Source organism: Pithys albifrons, chromosome 9, assembly GCF_047495875.1.
Source record: "Pithys albifrons albifrons isolate INPA30051 chromosome 9, PitAlb_v1, whole genome shotgun sequence".
Lineage (NCBI taxonomy): Eukaryota > Metazoa > Chordata > Aves > Passeriformes > Thamnophilidae > Pithys > Pithys albifrons.
In genome coordinates this window covers 21,971,180-21,992,536 of record NC_092466.1, presented here as the reverse complement: position 1 = coordinate 21,992,536, position 21,357 = coordinate 21,971,180, and the positions used below count along the sequence as shown (strand labels likewise).

The following is a 21,357-nucleotide window of genomic DNA, read 5'->3' as shown; positions in this document are numbered from 1 at the left end:
CAATAAAACAAAACCAAACAAAATCCTCCAAACAAACAACAAGATCACACACACAACCTAAAACAACAGTAGGGCCTCCTATTACTATGCTGAAACTGAAGGAAATACACCTACCTAATTTCTGAACACAGAAATCAAAACCATTTCTCTTTTGGAAAAAGGGACAGAGGGGGACAATCAGCATTCTCAGAGACCAATTCAGAATATTGTTTATAGTGCATTTAATACTTCCATTCTGCAACTTTCTGGAAGAGGCAGCAAAGTTTTGCTATTCTTATAAAGACCCAGACTCTGGTGCTAAGAACACTCTTCCAAAAGGTTTTTTTTCACTGACAGCTTGACTAGGTCTTCTACAGACATTCATGGACTACTTGTGTTTTTTCATATATAAAAACCTCTAGTTTAGTTTTTTCTATAGAAAACCCTGGAAGAGAAGCTCATGTCCTGGAAAACACAGACTGCCAAGTAATCTGGAAGTAAGTGGGCCATCCTAACAAACGCCTCCCTTACACTTGACCAAAGCAACCCAAATGGCAACACTGGAACTGACTCCAATTGGGTTCCAATATGGGGTGTTCTGTCTTTCTGCCCAAGCAGACTCTCAGCTCGGCACACCACAGGTAATATTTTCTTCATCTGTGCATTCTGAGTTACTGCCAGAAACAGGAAACGTTTAAGACACATAGTTTTCAAAATTAATCAAAGGTTTGATCACTTCTACATTCATCGAAAGGGCCACAATAAAATCAGTGTTATAGGGCCAATTCAACACACTTGGCAAGGTACAGTACAACATTCAGGTTACAAGAGTGAAAGTGCTTAAATGTGGAATACAAAAAAAACCCAGCTTAGTCTTGACCTAACCTTAAAACTGTCAATATTTCCAGCCCCTGCCATCACCATCAGATTTTTACTTCAACAACATTTATACTCTTTGTTGACTGAAGTCTCGTGGTGGGACTGATTCACAGCTCTACCACTGCAATAAAGCTCCAGGAAAAGATCTGAAAAATGCTCAGTTATGAGCACTGCTTCTGAGGAGCAGCCCTGAGGAGGCAAAAGTCACTGCAAATACAACACTGACAAAACCACAGTGAAAGATTTCTCTCTCTTAGCTACCCCCACGTGCATGTTACAATGTGTGAAGTCACCTGACTCAATTCTGTGAACTTTGCACAAGTATATTCGATTGGAAAGCTACATGAGCAGTTTCAAGTTTAGAGAAGAGGCCAGAAGAAAGAACAGGAATATACAGAATAAGACTGAATCTTACAACGCTAACAAGTTTTCTTCGCACCCATTGTAACAACAACCATCTTTCATCCAAAATTTCTGTGCTCTAATTTCCTCTACACAAGCATGCACTACACAATTTCCATCACTCACAAGAAACAAAATAAGGTCAGGATTAGCTTCTCCTAATGTATGCTTCCCAATTTATGCTTTTATTGCCTTCTGTTAACAATGAATCTTGCTGAATATATGAAAACAAGTTCCATCTTCACAATTTAACCCTAACATAGCTTTTCAAGCCTAAAGAACAAGAAACATCCACCTTCTCTCTGTGGAGCCCTTGTCGCTGATCACTGTTAGTTATTCTTTGTACCTTGCCCTTCCTTAGCCAACCATCAATTCTTCCGTGGATTTTTGACCCTCTTTCTGATAATAAGTGTTACAGGAAGATAATATAGTCCTACAGTAGCAGGAAAAAACATTCAAAGATGTACAAGCACAAAACAACTCATTAAAGAAATGATCCTTTAGGTGTCTGTTCACTGCTATAACTCAGCTTTCAGGCATGAAATTAGAACCTGGAATGAGTGTTAAGCATATTAAGAAGCAATTACATACTCTTTGTATCAATGTCCACTTCACAGTCTGTCTATAGCAATAAAGAATCCTGAGCTGTACAGCTTCAGGTAGTAGTTCCCAAAGCAAGAACCTGTTCCACATAAAAATGAATAGAAATCCTTACATTTCTACAGTGTACCTACGTCATTGAAAGTCAGACTTCTCTAAGGAGGAAGGCTCTGAAGTTTTAGGCTGCATCTATTTCTAACCCCTCCATAACTGCAATACCTACTCTGTGAGAAGGTTAGGGGAGGAAAAAAAGTTAAAGACAAAGTGCTCTAAACTTACACTGGACAACTTCATATTAATAAACAGTAAAGACTTCAGTACAAAATCAGCAGTCACTTCCCATTCTAATGGTGTGATTTTACAGTGCTTGTAAACAACAACAACAACAAAAAATAAATTGCTTGTCATATCTCAGATGGTAATTTCTGTCCAACACTCCCTCCAGTACTTCGTAAATTTGACTACAGAACTCTCTAACAGAAAAGATCCAGAAATATTTTTATGGAACTATCACATTAATGGCTAAAAATTAACTGAGTACCAAAATGGAAAAAACTGTATTTTCACATAACAGTACAAATATTAACTCTTGTGGATAACTTCTGACATAGATGTAAGGAATTCACCTGTGTTTCAGCAAACACTTCTATAAGCCAGTAAGTTTAAACAGAACTTCAACTACAGCCCAGTTTGGATGGTTTTGCAAAGCCTCTCTGACAAAGACCTCAGAGCTAAGGCACCACACACATATACTGAGAAATAGTCCAAGTACATTCTGAATTACAAAAAAAAAGGAAACTAAGCTTCACTGTAGTCCATAAAAAGCATTCCTAAGAAAGAATGAAAGGGAACTGCAACAACAGAAAATAAAGATGTTTAAAGTACCATCTACCTGGAAAGCAGGAGTCCCATCTTTTACAACCATCTTTTCAAGACTACACTTGTGTTTGGGTCATGCCATCTCCTTTTCTTTACTCCTTTTTTCAAAGTCACAGACAGGCAACCACTAAGTTTCACTACCAAATCCAACCAATCTCGGCCTCCAGGCCTCCGCACGGGACGACCCTCCCTTCCGAAGCTGGAATGAATGGAAGACTGAACAGCCCAGCACAAACAGTAGGGAAAGGCTCCGCGGATTACAGGAGATTAGGCAGCTGCAGAGGGGTGTGTGCCCCGCGGCGCTCCGGGGCCGAGCAGAGCGGGAGCGCCGGCCCCGCCGCAGCCACCGCGGGACGCGCAGGGCCCCTCGGGCCGCCCGAGGCGCAGGCCCCGCCGAGCGCCCACCGGGCCCCGCAGGCCCCGCACCGCCCGAGGTGTGCTCTGCCGCCGGCCGCGGGAGCGCCGGGGCTCTGCACAGCCGGCCCGGCGCGCAGCACGGCGGGCCCGACGCGACACCCGGCCGGGGCCGCCGGGCCTCGGCGGGGCACGAAGCGGCGGCAGCGGCGCCGCAGGGCCGGGCCGCGGCCGGGCCCCCGGGCACGGTGTCCCCCGCCTGCAGCGAGCATCGCACGGCAGCCCCAGCCCCCCCAGAGCAACCCGGGCCCCACTCACCGCCGCCGCCGCTGCCACCGCTGCCGGGCCCGCTTCCGCTCCCGCCCCGCCGCTCCCCGCCCACCGCTGCCACGTCCGCGCCCCGCCCGCCCGCGCCCGGATGCGGCGCAGGCGCCCGCAGGCCGCGGCCGGTGACGTCCCGCTGGGGCGGGAGCACCGTGAGGCCGCCGGCACCGCCCGCACGGGCAGCGGGCACCGCACACCGCGGGACGCTTGGCCACGTGTCCCACCACAAAGGGGCTGTGACGGATCGCGACATGGCAGCGGGCGGGCCGGCTCTGCGCCAGGGGCGGGGAGTTGGTCACTACCGGGCGGTACTCGGCACTGGTGAGGCGGCACCTCCAGTCCTGTGTTCAGTTCTGGGTCCCCTCACTTGGAAAAAGACACTGAGGTGCTGGAGAGTGTCCAGCAAAGGGCAACAAGGCTCGTGAAAGGACTAGAAAACATGTCTTATGATGAAAGACCGAGGGAGCTGGGTTTGTTTAGTCTCAAGAAAAGGATGCTCAGAGGGGACCTCATTGCTCTCTACACTTACCTGAAAAGACGCTGTGGTGAGGTGGGACTGGTCCCTTCTACTGTGCCTGCAGTGAGAGGGTTAGAGGAAATGGCCTAAAGCTGAGACAGGGGAGATTCAGATCAGATGCTAGAAAAACCCCCCACTGTTAGGGTGCTCAGGCATTGCAATAGGTTGCCCAGGAGAGGCAGTGGAGTCACCATCCCTGGAGGTGCCTAAGAGGCTTCTGGCAGTGTACGGGTTAGTGTTGATGCTTGGACTTGATGATCTTAAAGGCTTCTTCCAACCCTGATAATTCTGTTACTCTGTGATTGTGTTGGTGTGTGCCCACGAGCACCATGCAGTGGCACTGGGTGAGTACTGGCAGTGGAGTAGTCAACCAAGCAATGGTGTCACAGGGAAACCACATCCTCTGCACCTTAAGTTATCACAGATATCCAAAATATTTGTTAGTCACTGAGAGCTAAGCACATACAGAATAAGGAAAAGGAAGGATTGTCCTCAGGATCTTAACAGAAAATTACATTATAAACCTTGTAGCAAAGGGGGAACATGGATTTTAATTATTCTATAACTCCCTGGCTTGGGATAGCCGGGAGGTCTTGTCTGTCATGGTCCTAAACAAAAAACAGTGAAGGGCTCGACTCCAGTGAAACCACACCTGGACTGCTGCATCCAGCTCTGGGGTCCTCAGCACAGGAAACACATAAACCCATTGGAAGCAGGCCCATAGGAAGGCCATGAAATGATCAGAGCTGTGAAGGCCTCTCCTATTAAGAAAGGCTGAGAGAGCTGGGGTTGCTTAGCCTGAAGAATGCTCTAAGCAGACCTTATTGTGGCCTTTCAGTATTTAAAGGAGGCTCATAAAAAAGATGGACACAGACTTCTTTTTAGTAGGGCTTGTAGTGATAGGACAAGGCGAAATGGTTTTAAACAAAAAGAGGGCAGATAGAGATGAGATATAAGGAAGAAACCTTTTGCAGTGAGGGTGGTGAAACACTGGAACAGGTTGCCCAGAGAAGTAGCAGATTCCTCATCCCTGGAAACACTCAAGCTGTTGGATGGGGCTCTGAACAATGTGCTCTAGTTGAAAATGTCCCTGTTTATTGCAACAGGGTTGGACTAGATGATCTTTAAAGGTTTCTTCCAACCCAAATTATTGTATGATATGGGTGCAAAGCTGTTCTCTTGGCCATTGAGCCCATGTAAGCAGTGCCCTGCAGAGGACTGTTCAAATCCTGTCTCTGTAGCTAATCCCAGCTATTCTGGTCCTAATGTCTAATATTATGAGAGCATGTAGGGGATGTCAGGGAGCAGCAAGCTGCAGAGGGAGCACAGTAGGTCAATAGTGTGCCTATGACTTTCAGGGCAGAAACATAGTGCTACTGTTGTTAACACTAGCTGCATGAAGAAAACACAAGTGGAGAGGATATCACTTGCAAGCTGGTTTTGTTCAATTTCATAGGGTCAGGTGTTACTACCTGATCTTGTACAAGTTTGTGCCTGTGACATGTCCTTGTCTGAAACTCACACTATTGAATCCTGAGTACAGGGTGACTCTAAGATTTGCATTTGGAATGGGAAGATGAAATAAAATTTTTACTGAAATGCTTTTTAATTTTTAAGTTTTACTTCCTGCTTTAAAAGTGTCAGACAAAGCTCTGTAAAGACAGGAGGTGCGCTATTTTCAGCCACACTCCTGTGAGAGATCCATCGTGTATGCGGGGGGGGGCACAGAGGGTGAGATTGACATGACACGTGTGGAGGACAACTCTGGCCACTTACCAGGAGCAGAATCAAATGTCTAATCATAGGCAGAGCAGCAGCTGAGAGTCCAGAAGAGCAGTGAAGGCTGGGCTTGACAGTCAACTCCCTTGTCTGTGTGTGTGAATTTCAAGGAGAAAGTGAGGAGAGGGCCTTGTGGGGGACTGGAGAGGGGTGGTGTGAATTGTGAGGATGGGAGTAGAAGACACTGCCTGTTAAGAACTGGAGTCTGTTTTGAAGCTGGGAAGACAAAATATCTAAAGCATAGAAATCATGGGAGCTGAAGAAGAAATGCTCATCACTCTGTCTGGAGGTGCCCCCTGGGGCTTCCGCCTGCAAGGGGGTTCAGAGCAGAAAAGACCCCTTCAAGTGTCAAAGGTAGGACCTTGAGATGTGAACTGTGAGTGCAGAATTGTTCTCCTGAACTCAGATAGCCCTACTGACTTGGGCATCTTTCAGTATGGTTAAGGAATGCAGGAACTTTTGTGGCAACAGATACTAAAAGGGAAACTTGGGTGGTGTGGTCAGACAGGCTGTGGGGTGGGATGCAGGTCCTGAAATAGATGCTATTGAGGCAGAGACAAGCGTCAGGTGAAGACCTGCCTCAGAGCAGGTCTGTACAGCTCAGACACTTTATAATCTGTATAACTCTCCCTAGTTGTCAGCAGAGCTATAACCATAGTGACAGTGCAGGGGAACGGACTCAAATATGGCAGCCTCAATACTTGTGTAAGACATCCAAGTAAGGAAAAAATAATTTAAATCAAAGCAGCAAAGCCGTATTTGTAACTCAGCTGTCCCTAATGCTTTATCACTATATTCCAGCTTTCAGAATAGATGTACATTTCTATGGCATCTCTTCTGTTGGTGGAAGTTTCTCAGTACTGTTGGAAGTGAATATTTTTTATGCTCTAAGCAGCAAACATTGGCACCATTTCAAGAATTAAAGAAAAACAATTGTTTGGATGGGAGATGAAATAATAAAAAAGGAATAAATATGAACCTTGATTTGCACAGCTTTTAATAAACAGCTGTTACTGTTCTCTTTTCATAAAAACTACTGAATAGCTTAAAAATTAGGAAAAATCATACTCTTTATTAAGCTCCTAACAGCTGCGTTAGCCTTGACACAATGATATGTTGGGATGTCTCCCTGGAAGGCACCCAACAGCAGGAATGAAAAAATGCTATGCCCAGCTCCTTCTGTTTCCTTAAGCAGACCATGTCTCTGACAGAGAATTTTGAAATTAAGCATTTTGTGTCGTTTGGCTTAGCCTGGTTCATAGAATGTTTGTCTGTAAATTTTGCCAAATGGTTTGGGATCCCATAGCTTGGCCCTAAAGTGAATGTTTCTTATAGAAAGATGATTTTTCTCCAGAAAACCAACTTCTGCACATACTCAGAGAGCTTCCGTGCTGAAAAGAATCCATATCCTTGAAACAGGTGTCTGGCATCATTGGTTGTTAGAAAATGGGATTTTCACTGGCCACATAAACTCTGTAGGGTCTAAGATTATTTTGACTACTGTTTTTATCTCACTAGACAAGATCTGGGGCTGAAGAGGGAGGAGATTCTGAGTGTCTATAAAGATTACTAAGGATTGAACAGTGGCAAGAACTAGCCATTGCCCAGGCTGTGTTGCACCTTAAGGTGAATGGAATATTGCTCAAGGATTAGTAGCACTTCCTGGAAGGTATTAACTAGAAGCAGGTCTCAGCCAGAACTGGGTGTTGTACTTTAAGTGTAGCAGTACATATATTTATAAATAAAGTTTTACAATACTTGGATATTGCATTAAAAATACTTATGAAAAATATAACTGATACAAATCCACTTGACCCTTAAAGTATGCATCATTCTTCAAGAAGGACTTTGATTTTATAATTATCATTTTTTGCCTATTATTGCCCAGTTTAATGGCACCAGGTGACCATACATGCTCACTGTCTTATGGGCAACTCCATTTAAACAGTCTCCAAAGAAAGGACTTGTAGATCCTTCCCAGGAGCCCAGTAATGCCATATCTGAATGTAAACCTCTTAGAAGAGACTGAAGCGCCAGGAGTCATGTGATAGAACATGCAGGCATGAATAGCTGATATGTGTCAGGAGACAACTGAGTGGATACAGATGGTGAATCAGGGATTCCAGTGCTGTCATTGGAGAGAATTTTAACTCCTTTACTAGAAAAGTCATAACAGCAATGCTAAGGAAAGATGTTTACCCTTGGATGCTAAGTCAGATTGTTTCTGTATACCTTTCTGGATGAATAAGCGATAAAAATCTACTTTGGAAAATTAATTAATGAAGTATAGCAAGTAAGTTATATATAAATTATATACATTGTAGTTATGTAGAGATGCTGGAATTGCTAGACCAGACTAGGTTAAGAGTCACTCCATGTCCTGCCTCCTGTTTCCTTTGTATTTCCTGTAAGTATTTCAGAGGAAGCTGTAGACTGCACCCATGCATCTGATTTTTGAGTAATGCAGTGCAGGGGGAAATTCTTCCACCCCAGGTAGTTATAAACATGCCCTGTGAAGTACCTAAGAATTGATGGTCCTAGTGGTATAGCCTGAATAGAAACAGAAAATTGTTTGTGAACAAGTGAACAAGTACCTAACTTGTCTCACTAAATCTTACATGAAGATTGGATAGCACCAAACAGCACGGCATTCCAAAAACTGAGTGTTGCACAAAGTGGGATTTCCTGCTTGGGTTGCTCTTGTATTACAAAGCCCTGCACATTGCTCATCTTACAGGATCAACTTACACAGTCACACAGTCTTCTTGCCTTTATTCTCTCTAAAGTTTACATCATCATCATCATCATCATCATCATCATCATCATCATCATCATCATCATCATCTTTTTATTGTTTTTCTATATGGAGATTACAATAAGATCAGTCACTGATTGCTGTTCTTGGTATCTTTTTTTCTGCTGTATGCTTTTTTTCTTTTTTTTTGGTTTGTTTTTCAAATACATTGATACATTGGTGGGCCTCTAATTGGTTGTTCTCTCATAAGCTATTCACAGTGATGGCTTAAATTATTGGCTTTTTTCAAATTGCAGCCAACTCAAAATGTACAGTGAGCATATGCATTTTAAACCATCTTCCGTAGCAAAGTATTCAACTGGCTGCAACTAAATAAAGTACACAAATGTATGGGAAGTGAGGTGTGAACCCATTTTTCTGCAGACTGAAAGGATACATAGCTGTAGTTTAAACTGTTCCTTCAAGCAAGGGATCAGTTCTAAACGTCAGTCCAGCTAACACAAAGGGGTAGAAAAGCAGCTGTATCTTCACATGTGGGATCCAGCTGCCACAGAGCTTCCATGCCATCCAACAACTCCCTGTGAGTTACAGGTTTGGGGACACACCTAGAGCAGGATGATGGAATTATATACCCTGTGGACAGCCTCTTAGGTCACACATAACTGTATGTGAGCCAACAGCATGTGCTGGCAGCCTGGAAGGCCAACAGCACCCTGAGCAACATCAAAAGAGGAGTGGTCAGCAGGTGGAGGGAGTGATTCTGCCCCTCTTCCCTCATGAGACCTGGAGCACTGCATATAGCTCTGGGATCCTCAGTGCAGGAAAGTCATGGATCTGTCAGGGTCTACTGGAGATCACAAAGATGATCCAAGGGATGGAGCACCTCTCCTGTGAATACAGACTGAGAGACTTGGAGTTGTTTACCCTGGAGAGCAGAAGGCTCTGGAAAGACCTCATTGTGGCTTTCCAGGACCTAAAGGGGACTTTTTAGATGGGGGAATGATGGGGAACAAGGGGGAATGATTTTAAAACAAAAGAAGAAAGATTTAGATTAGATGTTAGAAAAACATTCTTTACTCAGAGGGTAGTGAGGCTCTGGAACAGGTTCTCCAGAGAAGCTGTGGATGCCTGATCACTGGAAGTGTTCAAGGTCAGGTTGGATGGGGTCCTGAGCACCCTGGCCTAGTGGAAGGTGTCCCTGCCAATGGCAGGGAGTTGGAACAAGATGATCATTAAGAGCCCTTCCAACCCAAGCCATTTTATGTTTCTGTAATAACTAGCTTTGTGTTAAAGCAAACTTATGGAGCCAAACCAGCTGTGCGTGCCCTGGGATCAGAATATTGCTTCTTCCAACACTTCCCAGTGAATATTGAGCAAAAAGCTCAAATTAAATAACGTAGGCAAGACTGAAATGCTAGTATTAACACTAATTGATTATATGGTTCCAGATCTGTAACTGCAAATGTCTATTGCTTTCATGTTAAACTTGCCTGCAGGAGCTGACTGTTTTCTTCCACCCAAAAATCATTTGCAGTGTCCAGGTGCTAAAAATGTCTAATGTGAATCTGAAGGCTTCTATACTACTGATGTGTGTATGAAAAGGATAGCACTAACAATTCAATCTCATAAAGACAGATACTGTAAGAGTAGGGGGTAAGACAAAAGAAGAAACAAAAGAAAATTTGTAAGTGTCTGAGGAGCCCTCAGTGAGAAAGAATAGATGACTTTTAAATAAAGGTTGTATTAAAATATCAAATCAGTAATAAGAAAGCTGAAAGAAAAACAGGCATTGTTGTGCTCAGTAGGCAGATACACAGCACAGTCAAACATGAACAGAGGACATGAATCATTCTGCAGAAATTAGAAAGGATTGGAGTATTTGAGAAGTAGAGGAACAAATAAAGGGGAAAATAAAAGGCTAAAGAACACAAAAAGCAAAGGAAATCTTTGTTCTGTTCTTAGTTACAGCAATGTTCTTTTAAGTGAAATCAGTTGTACTTCTATGGATTCATATTGGCTTATTGTGATTCCTAACAAACCTTTTACCTAATGAAGCAGATGAAGTATAGTGGGATTTTACACTACCTCTCACCAAAATAAGGATGATTTGGTGTAGCTCAGTAGCTGTGGTGCACATCTCAACATAACACAAAAAAATCTTTGACCAGAAACAGTCATCAGGAAAGAAAGATAACAAATATAAAAGGATCCATAGATGGCAAGATTTTTATTTTAAAAAGACAGGGTAAGTACATGGTCCTGAGATGTAGCTACAAATGGTGAGAAGGTTCACCCATTCTGAAAAGAGAGTAAGAGAGAACAATACCATCAGGTTCCTGGAGGATTTCTTTGCAGTAAGGATATGTGTATAAATGCACTTGAAAGAAAATGTGAAATAGCTAGTTTGAGAAAAGTTGTAAGCATTAAGCCTATAATCAATCAAAGTAGAAACCCAATGTGAAGCTGTATTATGGAAATAATTTTTACAAAGATGAACAGGGCAGCTTTAGGATGATGGAAGTGAATGCAAAACTGCCTTTAGGAATCCTGCTGCAAAACAAGACCTATTCAATGAGAGGGAAACCCAGTTACTTACAGCACAAAGCAAGGAAGGCACTTATACCTCCAGCACAAATAATGCTAACAAAATAGAGGAAACTGGAGTCTTTCCAGCAGTCACTGATAGCAGAGGCGAAGGACCTGGACATATTAGTGCATCACTAATAATGAGCCAACAAAATGATGAATCTCTGAAAAAAAAAAAGCTAAACATAAACAAATGAGGCTCAGGTAGCCTTGTCTAACTGAGATAGGAAGACATTCACGTTTTACTGTCTGATGGCACAAAGGGGAATTCCCTGCAAGTGAATACTTCTGTACTTCCAGAGTCAGCCACTTTCAAGGAAAATGAATGTAAGGTAGAGCAGCTATAGAAAAGGAGGGGAGGAGAGAAATCTTCTTTCACCTAGTAAAATGTTGGAAGATATGACTGCTGTCTACAAATAGATGTTGAGCAAATACCAGCAGCAATTTTCAAATATAGGTGACAGGATTGTCACAGATCAAGTGTGCTCAGAACAACTAAGCAGCAAAGTTCACCAACAAATTTCCAATCTAGAAAAAGAACAGAAAACCTTTTGAATCAGTTTATGAACTGGAGTAAACAATATGGCCTCTGAAAACAACAGGGGATTAGCCCTGATAACTGAAGATGCTCCTTTCAGTCAGCTGTTCTGTACAAATATTCTGCAGCAATGGAATGAATTGTGAAGGGAAGCAGTGACACAGGATTGTATAGATTCTACAACTAAAAATTGTTCTGTTGTTTGAGAGCAGTTCATTACAACCTCCTTTTTACCTCTTTCTCATGTATCCTCAATTTCTCCTGTATGCTTCTCTGCTGATAATTCACTGTTTCTACTGTCTCCTCTGCCATATGTCCTTGCTGCCTATGTGCCATGTCACTGGTCCCTGTGACCCAAAGCCTGGCTGCTCTGTCCTGTTCACCTTTGCTCATGTGACAGTATTCCTGCTGGAGGTGCCACCTCTAACTCAAATAGGTCTCATGGCTTCCAGATTTGCAAGCACTTTCTCGTCCTCTCCCCTTTTCAGTGGGCAGGCTGTTCTTTATCTGTTTTCACAAATGTTTACTGTCATACCTAAAAAAGAAAGCACTGCTGGTGGCCTACTCTGTAGCAGTCACTAATTCTGGTTTTGGAGAACCTGCCAGCACTGTGGAAGATGTGCCTCAGCTGCATTAGGAGTGCTTCTGGACATGCTTTATGGCCTGTCGGCCCTTAGGCAGGTGCTACGCTTGGATGTGCATGAGGGAGCGTGTGCTGGGGACCCGTGGAACTTTACCAAGAGCAGCCACCGGACATGGGGGGCTCCAGGGCTGCTGTCGATGGAGAAGCTGCAAGCTCTGCACAGTGCTGAGACAGAGTGAACAAGGTGGAAAGTTTGGAAGGGGAGCTCTACTCTTCCTTCTCAGCAAAGATGGAAGGACAGGACCTCCAGGACAGTGATAAGAAGGTGGTCTAAAGAGAAAGCCTTATTATCATGGTTGTAAATGACCATTGCTGATTGTATCAGCTACTGATTTAGTTCACAATTCCTTGTACCTCACCGTGGCTTGGAGCTACCTTCAGTGCAAGCAGCCTTAGGTGGGAACTCCCTCTCAAAACAGGTACAGAGAGCAGATTGTGTGGATGGACTGCATTGGTGGTTATACCATTTCCTCTAAGTATTAGAATCTTGATTTATGCTCTGTGTTTACTCACAGATAATATTTAACCGTTTCTTAACTATTTCTTTCTCACTGCCCAAACCAATTCACTATGTTTATTCTTTCTTTCACTTCCTATCTCCTCTTGAAAGGCCATGAGGCAGCCATGCCAATGACAAAGTGTGATGTTGGCCTCTGGTCTTTCATACACTACTGTCCCACATGGGTTCTCTTCTGGCATGTGACCAGAGCTGTGTTGCTCCATGAGTTTTGCTTCCACCAGTTGTCTAAGACTTCTGTGTGAAGGGCAGTGCTAGAAAAGCTTTTCCTCTCCTTCTTCCAGAAGTAAAGAGCCTGGCCAGTGTTGTCGTTACATCCTATTTGTCCACTAGCAGGCAGGAGTCCTGGAAGAACCCCTTGAGGACTATCAGAGGTTGCAGTGAAGCCATATATGCTACATCTATGCCTTGTGCATTAAATGTACTGGGACATCCTCTGGCACTTTCACCAGCTGCTACAGAGTGCAGTGAAGCTCAGCAATTAACCATTTGTTAAGATGGCTGCACGCCCTCAGGCAATGGCTCTGGGAATGGTCTGTTCTAGCTCTCAGACTGGGCCTGGGAATTGTTCTGGACAGGATGAGCTGGTCTGATCCAAAGATGTGCCAATGGTTATTTCAACAGTTGAATGCGACAGTCAGTTGTGGTCCAGAGCCCACGTTCATTCACTGGCATTATTCAGCCTGCTACTGGCTAGAACTACTAAACACATATGTGGTTTTGATGGACATTCATACCTATAAGATGACTACAAAGATGCTGCAAGGCACAGGAAGGTCTCTGTACCAAAGTGCCCTGGATCCTTCAGGTGAATATGGTACTTCACCTGGGGCTGATCCTGTCCTTGCTGCTGCAGAACAAGTGTTTATCCTCCTCAGACTATTGCTGAGAGGCTTTCTTTGGGTTAATGAGTGTCGTGTTTTGGTGCAGTAACCCACACTTGCAATATTATGGATGCCATGGTCAATATTTTTTTTGCAAACTTTGGTCTCTTTCAGCGTAGATACCATGGAGGCATATTATACCTAAGACTGCTGCTATTCAACAATAAGTAGCAGCTCAAGAGTCCTCTGTTTTGAGAAAGGTTTTCATTCAGGGTTTGCATATGCTCATTGCCCTTTGGAGCACAGTGTCAGCATGCAGGGCTAACCTTGTTCTGGGTGACAGGAGCCATTGCGCTGAGTAACTCTGGCCTGTGTTCAAGGCTCTTTCTCTTCCTCTGTCCCAGTTCAGTGCCTGTACCTGTGAAGAGACATTTTGGTGGCTAGATTTGCTTATGATCTCCAATTCCCTTAGGTTTTTATTCTGAAATCTTTTATATCAAAAGGAGCCATGCTGAGCCTCTAGAAAAAGGACCTAGATGAGACATGTATAAGCATGTGTTTTCTGAACACTTGATTGCTTTTCTCACAGCAGCTAGATGTGGGATCTGGTACTCTTGTTTTGACAAATACATCTGTTCCTTCTGAATCCTTGCTTCATGTGAAAAAACCTTGATATCCTGCTGTTTACTCTGTTGAGGGCAAAACTCTAGTACGTGTGGCATTATTTTTTTTTCATTAGTATTATACTTCACTCATTTTTCAGCTAATCTTCCATCAAGTAACAAACAGCAATGGAGATAAAGCTTCTTTTCATTTACTTGCAGCCACCTCTGGCTAGAAACTTGTTCCCAGCAATAAGACCTGTGCTAGACTTCTTGTTTAGGCAAAGAAGGTGGATTGCTTGTGGTTGTTTTTCTCTTCCTCCCCTTGCATTATCACAAAAAAATGTTCTTTTTAAGACACTTGGTTTTAATGAGAGAAAACAATAGAGAAAGAAAACCAACAACCCCTGCTTGCTTGCATTTGTTTTATATCACCTTGTATCCCCTGGTACAAATCAGAATTAAGTCTAATGCATCCAAGAAGTTGTTCTCTCTTTTCCACACTCCATAGCAATATCCCCCCCACCACTACACTCTAGGCAGTACTTAATTGACTGGCCAGCACCATCATCCTCTGCCACTACCAACTCGCATTGCTAAAGTCACTCAAGTCTGCCCTGCCACTCAAGATACCTTCTTTCACCACTCTCCATTGCTGTGTTCATTCCACAAACTCTGTGTTGTCTCCCTTCTTCCTATATACAAAGACTCCCTAGTTAAGCTTCACCTGTGAAGGTCTGCAGAGACACAGAACCTGCTTTACCAAGATGCAAGTCATCCAGTGACACCTCTTAAAAAGGAATATGGTGTTCCATCAGGAAGTCATTGGAAATAAGTAAATACGTGTAATTATAATGGATCGGGGTAGATATTCTGCTGTAAAATAGCTTCCAATAAAATACAGCATTGCCATGAGGATATGATGTTATTTACTACTTAATAGACAAGGCAGAGAAAAAGTATCTTACAGGAATGAATTTTCTCACAGAAAATTTTATGAGTCATAGTGGTTTTTTCAAGTTCACACAAAAAATCATCCAGGTCTTCTGAATGCCACTCTAGTGATCCACCCACTCCAGCCACAGAGGTATCTTTCCTTGCACAAGAAAAAAATAGGGCCTGGTCTTGGAGGAAAACCAAACTGTTCCAGTAACCCAAATTATGTCAACACAGATGTTCAGAAAGAAGAAGACATAGAAGGTGTTTGTTTCTGCTTTTACATCTAACAACTGCTGTATTTGTGGTTCAGCTGAGCAGGAAGTTCAAGGAGGAGCAGAACCAAAGGGTGGTTGCCAGAGTCATTCTCTTTTTGTAATGCTTTATACTACAACAAGGCAGTTCTTACCTCTCCATGTGAATCCTGTGACAGGATTACATTTTGCATAAGGCTGGAAATGAAATTTACTGCAAGGTTGCCATGGAGTGTTGGACCCCATGGCATTGTAGCTGCTGGGGGAAGGGGGGAAGGTACGTGTTAAGAGATGCAATCAGAGATTGGAAAGGGCTTGGATGGGAAGACAATTGTATTCTACTCTGACTTGGACTGAGTTTGCTGGGTTGCTGCTAGAAAGATTTTAGGAGATTAGGGGGAAGACTGATAATGTTATCTGTCTTTCTACTTCATAGGCTGAGCTCTTGTGATGAGAGGAGATGAGGAGTGCCTTGGGAAGGTAAAGATGGCACGAGCCTATTACAGGTTATTTCAGAAAGGCACTGCAAACCACTTCTATTTACCCACAGCCTACTTCTTTATGAAGGAGCAGTGCTGGCCAGCAGGGAGGGTGATTGCAATGTTTAAAGACAGGTTCCCTGGGCTGCACTCTGGCAAGATGTGAAGCCACCGAGTTGCTATCAGGATTACTCTATTCTTAGCATCCCAGTGTGTGTTCAGGCCCCACATACCACTATCTAAATATAGTCCCTACTGAAGGACAGATGCTGCCAAGTTGCATCTGACCCCCTCCTCTTGCATTCTGTTCCTGAAAGCTAGACTGAATTCCCCAAGACACGTCCAATAATCAGCATCTCCTTTTGTCTCCCCAGGGCTGTACAAGGAAACTCGTACTGTACTGTTAAAGCCTGATCCCAACGCTGGCCTTCCTGGCCTTTCCTGCAATACCTTTTCTTATTCCTTTGCTCTTCAGTTGTCACCCTCACTTTTTTTCCCCCTCATTTTCTGTTCTTCTCCTTCTGTCTGATTGAACATGATCAATAGGAGGGAGCAGGCAAAGTAATGAAAAGAAGCACGCACGTGTATGTGCACGTACCTGGGTGCTGCAGACACCCAGATCTCCTTGAAAAGAGCTCTTTTATCACTGCAGAACTCCTGCTGAGAGGGCAGGGACAATTTTCTGAGTAAATGGGTTCCAGTGTTCCACAGCTATTTGTATATCCAGTATCATAAATCAGTAAGACTGAAACTGGGATTTCCTAAACCCACCTGAAATCAAAACAGGACATTCCTCCCATGAAGCAAAGTATGCCATGGGAGAGTGCGTCCACTGAGGCATGGAATGGAAAGTGTAACAGGAGAGTCAGTTATCAAGAGGCTCATAGAATTTGTGAGGCTCCTCACACAAAAGGAGAGATCAATCCTCGCCTGTATGTGCTAGAAGGTCAGGCAGTGCAATCCCCCAGGGCCAGGTCTGGGGACAGCCCTGACCACTTGTCATAGTCCATCAGTGCTGCCTCTCATTTGCACGACAAGGGTCTCCAGATATCTGCTACAGGAAGCAGAGGGGTTTTCTCTCTGAAACACTGCATTTTCCACCCTTTCTATCTCATCAGAACAGCTGTCTAGTGACACCTGACAATCTGTTTGCAGCCTAGGCAGAAGTTCTCTGTTAGTGACACTTCATGTGGGGCACTGGGTGTCCAGGAGAGGGCATCTTTTGGATATGGGGAGCAAGTGGTTGAGCCTGAGGGCAACCTGACCTTCAGGATGGGCAGCGAGCCTGGCTTTCGGATTAGGCAGCCACCCTGTCCTGGGCCCTCAAAGGCTCAGTGCTGCCCTTGCTGTAAGCGAGGCGTGCAGGCTATGGGTTGTCATTACAGTCTCCACAGCAATGAGCTGGCAGTCATATCAAATCTGGCAGGCCAGTGCTGGTTTCTGTCCAGAGGCTCCACAGCACATTGCACCCTGCTGTCATGGTTGTGGTTAAGTCCTGTCCTGTCCCTTCTTTATGACGTGCTTTCTTCCTTTTCTGCCTGCACAATCCTCTTCTGCCTTTAACCCTTTTGCCTTCATTCCTGGCAAATCAGTAGGGTAGAGGTTTGGCAAAGAAATGAAACTCCAGATAGTTTGTTTCCCTCTGACCCTGAGAAGCAAATTTATAAAATTCCAGGGAGGGTTTATAAACCTGTGGGAAACTGAGCCAGGAGAAACATGTGCTATTTTCAGCCTCTGTAGATCTCTTTCTGCACCAGAAGAGACTTGGTTCTGTTTTCCCAGAGAGGAACAGAGACAGGGAGAAGACCCTTCTGGATTACAGAGCTGACTTTTGCAAAAGCAATGAAGTACCAATAGTTGCTTTAGTGCATGGGCTTTCTGTCACTCTGGTAAAATCTGAGCACAGCCCAAGCAGAGCCAGCATCCTCAGTGACCATGAGAGGGACACTTTGCCTGCTCATGATGCTCAGCCTGCATGAGACTGCTTGTGTCCCACCAGCCTACTCTAATATAAAGTACCTGAAACAGCAGCAGGTACTGTTTGGAGTGCAGCCTGATCCTCCCAGCATGGGAATCCCAAACACTTGCCCGCAAAGTCTTGCATACTGTGGGACCAGAAGACTGCTTACTGTGGCTGCTCTGGCTGGTCGCCAGCCCACATTCAGTTGGTTTCAGCAAGCATGGAGAAATACAATGGGATATGAGTAATGCTTTGAGCACCTGCTGACAGCCTTTAACCCCCAGCCCACTCACTTCATAATTAGGAGACATAGTAAGTATGTTCCCTTCTAGTGCTAAGCACCAAGCACTTGGCCATGGAGCAGCAGTTGGCCTTTGGGGGAATACCAGGAGACCCTCCTTCTAACTTCTCTTTAACTTCTTATTCTGCTGTGTCAATTGGCAGCACTGGAAAATGTGTCTGCTATCTCTTCTCAGTTAACAGCTACTCCTCGAGGGAGGATCAGGAAGCAGCATTTATATTGTAACAGCAGAAAAGTGGTTCTTCAGCAGTAGTTCTTTACAGACCCACACATTCTCATTCCAGGTTTATATTAACAAGCAGGGAGATAAAGGACTAAAATGACACAGGCTGATGGATGTGGCAGCTGGGATGAGCCAGTCCCTATTTTAAGCATGCAGGCAAAATTTGGGGTCAAGCTGGAAAGGCTACAGAGTGATAAAGTGCCAGTGAACACAAAAACAACTTGCAGCAAGCCCTCCTCTTTCCATCTTCTTCCCAAACACCTCTCAGTCTTGCTGGCAGGTTGACCTAGGGGGAGTGCTGCTCTTGCCTGTGCGTGGGCCAGCGGGCTTGAGCCCTGGGTGCAAGCACACATCATGGGTGCAGAGGATGTGGGCCCTAAGCCCAGCCAACCATGACATGGGACCTCCTTAGGGCTGTAGTTCTCTCCTTTCCTGCTCACCCTACTGCCCTTGCAAGAACAATGACAGGGCAGCAATGCTCCCACATCCACTTCTCTTTTCTATGACTGCCACAGGAGTGCAGGCAAAGTAACTGAGTCTGGTTGCTCGAGCAAAAGGTTGTAAGATATGGGAGAACGTGCCCTACTGTGTATTACCTCTCTGCAGGATCTGCCACAGTTTGGTTACTGCACCCACTGTTAAAGAGCTCTGGACTGATTTGTCTCTCACTTAACTGCAAGATCCAAAGAAATAATCTAGGAGCATCTACAAATCCATTGTATTACTACCTTGGTCCTGACATGCTCTGACCCAGTGTTTTCTCCTGGTTACTCTTTTATGTGCAAAATCAGTCCATTATGGGTGCCAAGCTGTCCTATGAGACTATTTCCATTGCTTGCCTATATATCTGTGATTTTTTGGCTGAGTGGACGTTTGATTTGCTTGCTTGCCCTAACAGAAAGGCCAGGCTGGGTTGGTAAGATGTGTAACTGATGGATGATGCAACAAAAGGGGAGAGGAAACACCTGGTGTAAGATGGCCATGAGAGGTCAGATCTAGGAACTAGCCTGGAACTAGAGACTCCAACTCCATTCTCAGATATAGCAATGCATATTCTGCACCACTCCTGTTAAGGCTAAAGATTTATTCCAAGTTTACACTTGTGTAACAGGACACCATATGGCCTGATGCAGATGTCCAGAAATACACTGGCCAAAGCCGTTAGAACAGGAACGCTTAACAGCAGAAAGTGCCTCTTTCATGACAGAGCCACCATCTCTAGCCAGTGTCAGCTTCCACGAGGATGGTACCTGCAGGGGCTCTGCATGAGTGTCAGGGATTATACCAAGGAAGCACAGTAGGAGCATGCACAAGGACACAGTCATACACAGGCTATAGTCTGGAAAGAGTTTCTGTTCCCGCTCTGAAACACAGACTCCCTAAGCAACTTAGGGAGCAAGAGAAGAAGAGCATGTAGAAGTTCTTGAATCTTTCATGTGCACTGAAGAACTCAAAATGGGTTGGTGATCAAGTCAGGCCTATTCTCAGCAGAGTGGTTCTTGGAATTAACAGGAATGCCGAGACCACAGCCAGGGCTTATCCAGGAAGACTAGTTTTCCACTCTAGCAGGACAGTAGTCTTAGGCCTTACTTTATCTTCTCAGCGACAGAGCAATAGAAGAGACAGCAGGAGACAAACAACTGAACTAAATAGCTGCTGTTCTTTCCTTCATCTCTGTCCTTTCTCCTGCCTTTCCAGATCCGGAAGAGAAGCAAAGCATGCCGTGGAGGTCTGTGGGAAAATGATGTGCTAGTATCTATCAATGGGAAGTCGTGTGCTGGCCTTTCCCATGCTAATGCCATGCAGATCATCGATTCTTCCAATGGCGTGCTCAACATCCGTGTGAAAAGGTAACCTGCACCCACGTGCCAGTGCTGTGACAGTGCAGACTGCAGGGCAGCTTCATCCACACAGCAGCTCTCCACACTTAGCAGAAAGAAGGCAGGCAGGAAGCCTTTGGTTTTGCCATATTGCAAGGTGGGAGGACTAAGAGGACTTCTCCATGGCTAACATGTGGCCATCTCGATGGTTTGCCCTGTCTCGGTGCTGGCCCTGGGGCTGAACTGACCCCAGACACCCTCACCCCTCCAGCTGAAGGGAAATGTTTGCAGTGTGAGGGCTGTGCTGCAAAGAATGAGCTATTTAGGCTTCAAGCAAGTAGATGCCATAGAGCAGTTCATAGCAGCAAGGAACAGAGGCTCAGGTTTGTTCTGGTTAAATAACTGTTCTGTAGAAATGGATTTGACTATACAATGAATAAGTAAGCAAAGACAAGGTTACCCAAGTATTTACTATAGCAGGGTGTTGTAGTCCAAGAGTCTGTGAACTCACTTCCACAAAGATTAGAGGTGTATGGCTGAGTCTCCTTTTTATGGGAAGAAATATCTCTGCTAGTCTCTAATTCAGCAGAATACTGCAGATCAGGCTCAAATTTAAGCACAAAAATTGCCCCAGTAACATTCCTCATTCTCCCTGTGCTAAGTTAAACTAGTGCCTCAGTGCATGCTGGATGTGGCCCAAGCTGTAAATGAATAATCATATTAAGATGAAGGCAACAAAGCTGTGTGGAGTCCTGCCTAGTCAAAACTACCGCCAATACAAAAGTCACCCTCAGAAAAACAGGCCCTAGTGAAGGGGGTTGGAAGATGTGATTTTCTATAGTTCTGAAAAGGCAGAGCACTATGAGAGTGAGGAGGGACAGCAGTGCTGGTTGCTGACATCCATAAGACATGGAATTAACATGTCTTAACATGGAAGACATGGAATTAACAGAGGCAGAGGTGGGCAGTTCTCAGAGAAGGAAAGCCTAAGCATGTAGGATCTTCCTCTTGGCTTTAGGGCAAGCACTGGTGTCTTCTGATGTGCTCACTCTATACCCCAGCTGTGATTAAGTGGGATGAGTAAGTTCTATACAAGGTATCCAGAATAGCTCCTGGTCCCTTGCCAAGGCCTTATCTCACCCCGTCAGAGTCTATCTGCAGCCAACAGGTGCCTGGGCAAATTCCAATGGGGCAAAATCAGCACCC

The 21,357-nt window shown here is 44.6% G+C and overlaps 2 protein-coding genes across 4 annotated transcripts in view; one reads left to right on the top strand and one right to left on the bottom strand.

Moving 5' to 3' along the window:
- Positions 1-3,480, bottom strand: part of SEC24C (SEC24 homolog C, COPII coat complex component) — a 35,405-nt gene extending 31,925 nt beyond the window's left edge. For all 3 annotated transcript variants that reach the window (XM_071564506.1, XM_071564508.1, XM_071564509.1), the window contains exon 1: positions 3,412-3,480. The gene's annotated coding sequence lies outside the window, so the exon portion shown is untranslated. The remainder of the gene's footprint in view (positions 1-3,411) is intronic.
- Positions 3,481-5,962: 2,482 nt separating this feature from the next.
- The window catches only part of SYNPO2L (synaptopodin 2 like), a 34,804-nt gene continuing 19,409 nt past the window's right edge, over positions 5,963-21,357 (top strand). Inside the window, exons 1-2 of the mRNA XM_071564510.1 lie at positions 5,963-6,067; positions 20,030-20,181. Coding sequence (XP_071420611.1) covers positions 5,963-6,067; positions 20,030-20,181 — 257 coding nt within the window. The remainder of the gene's footprint in view (positions 6,068-20,029; positions 20,182-21,357) is intronic.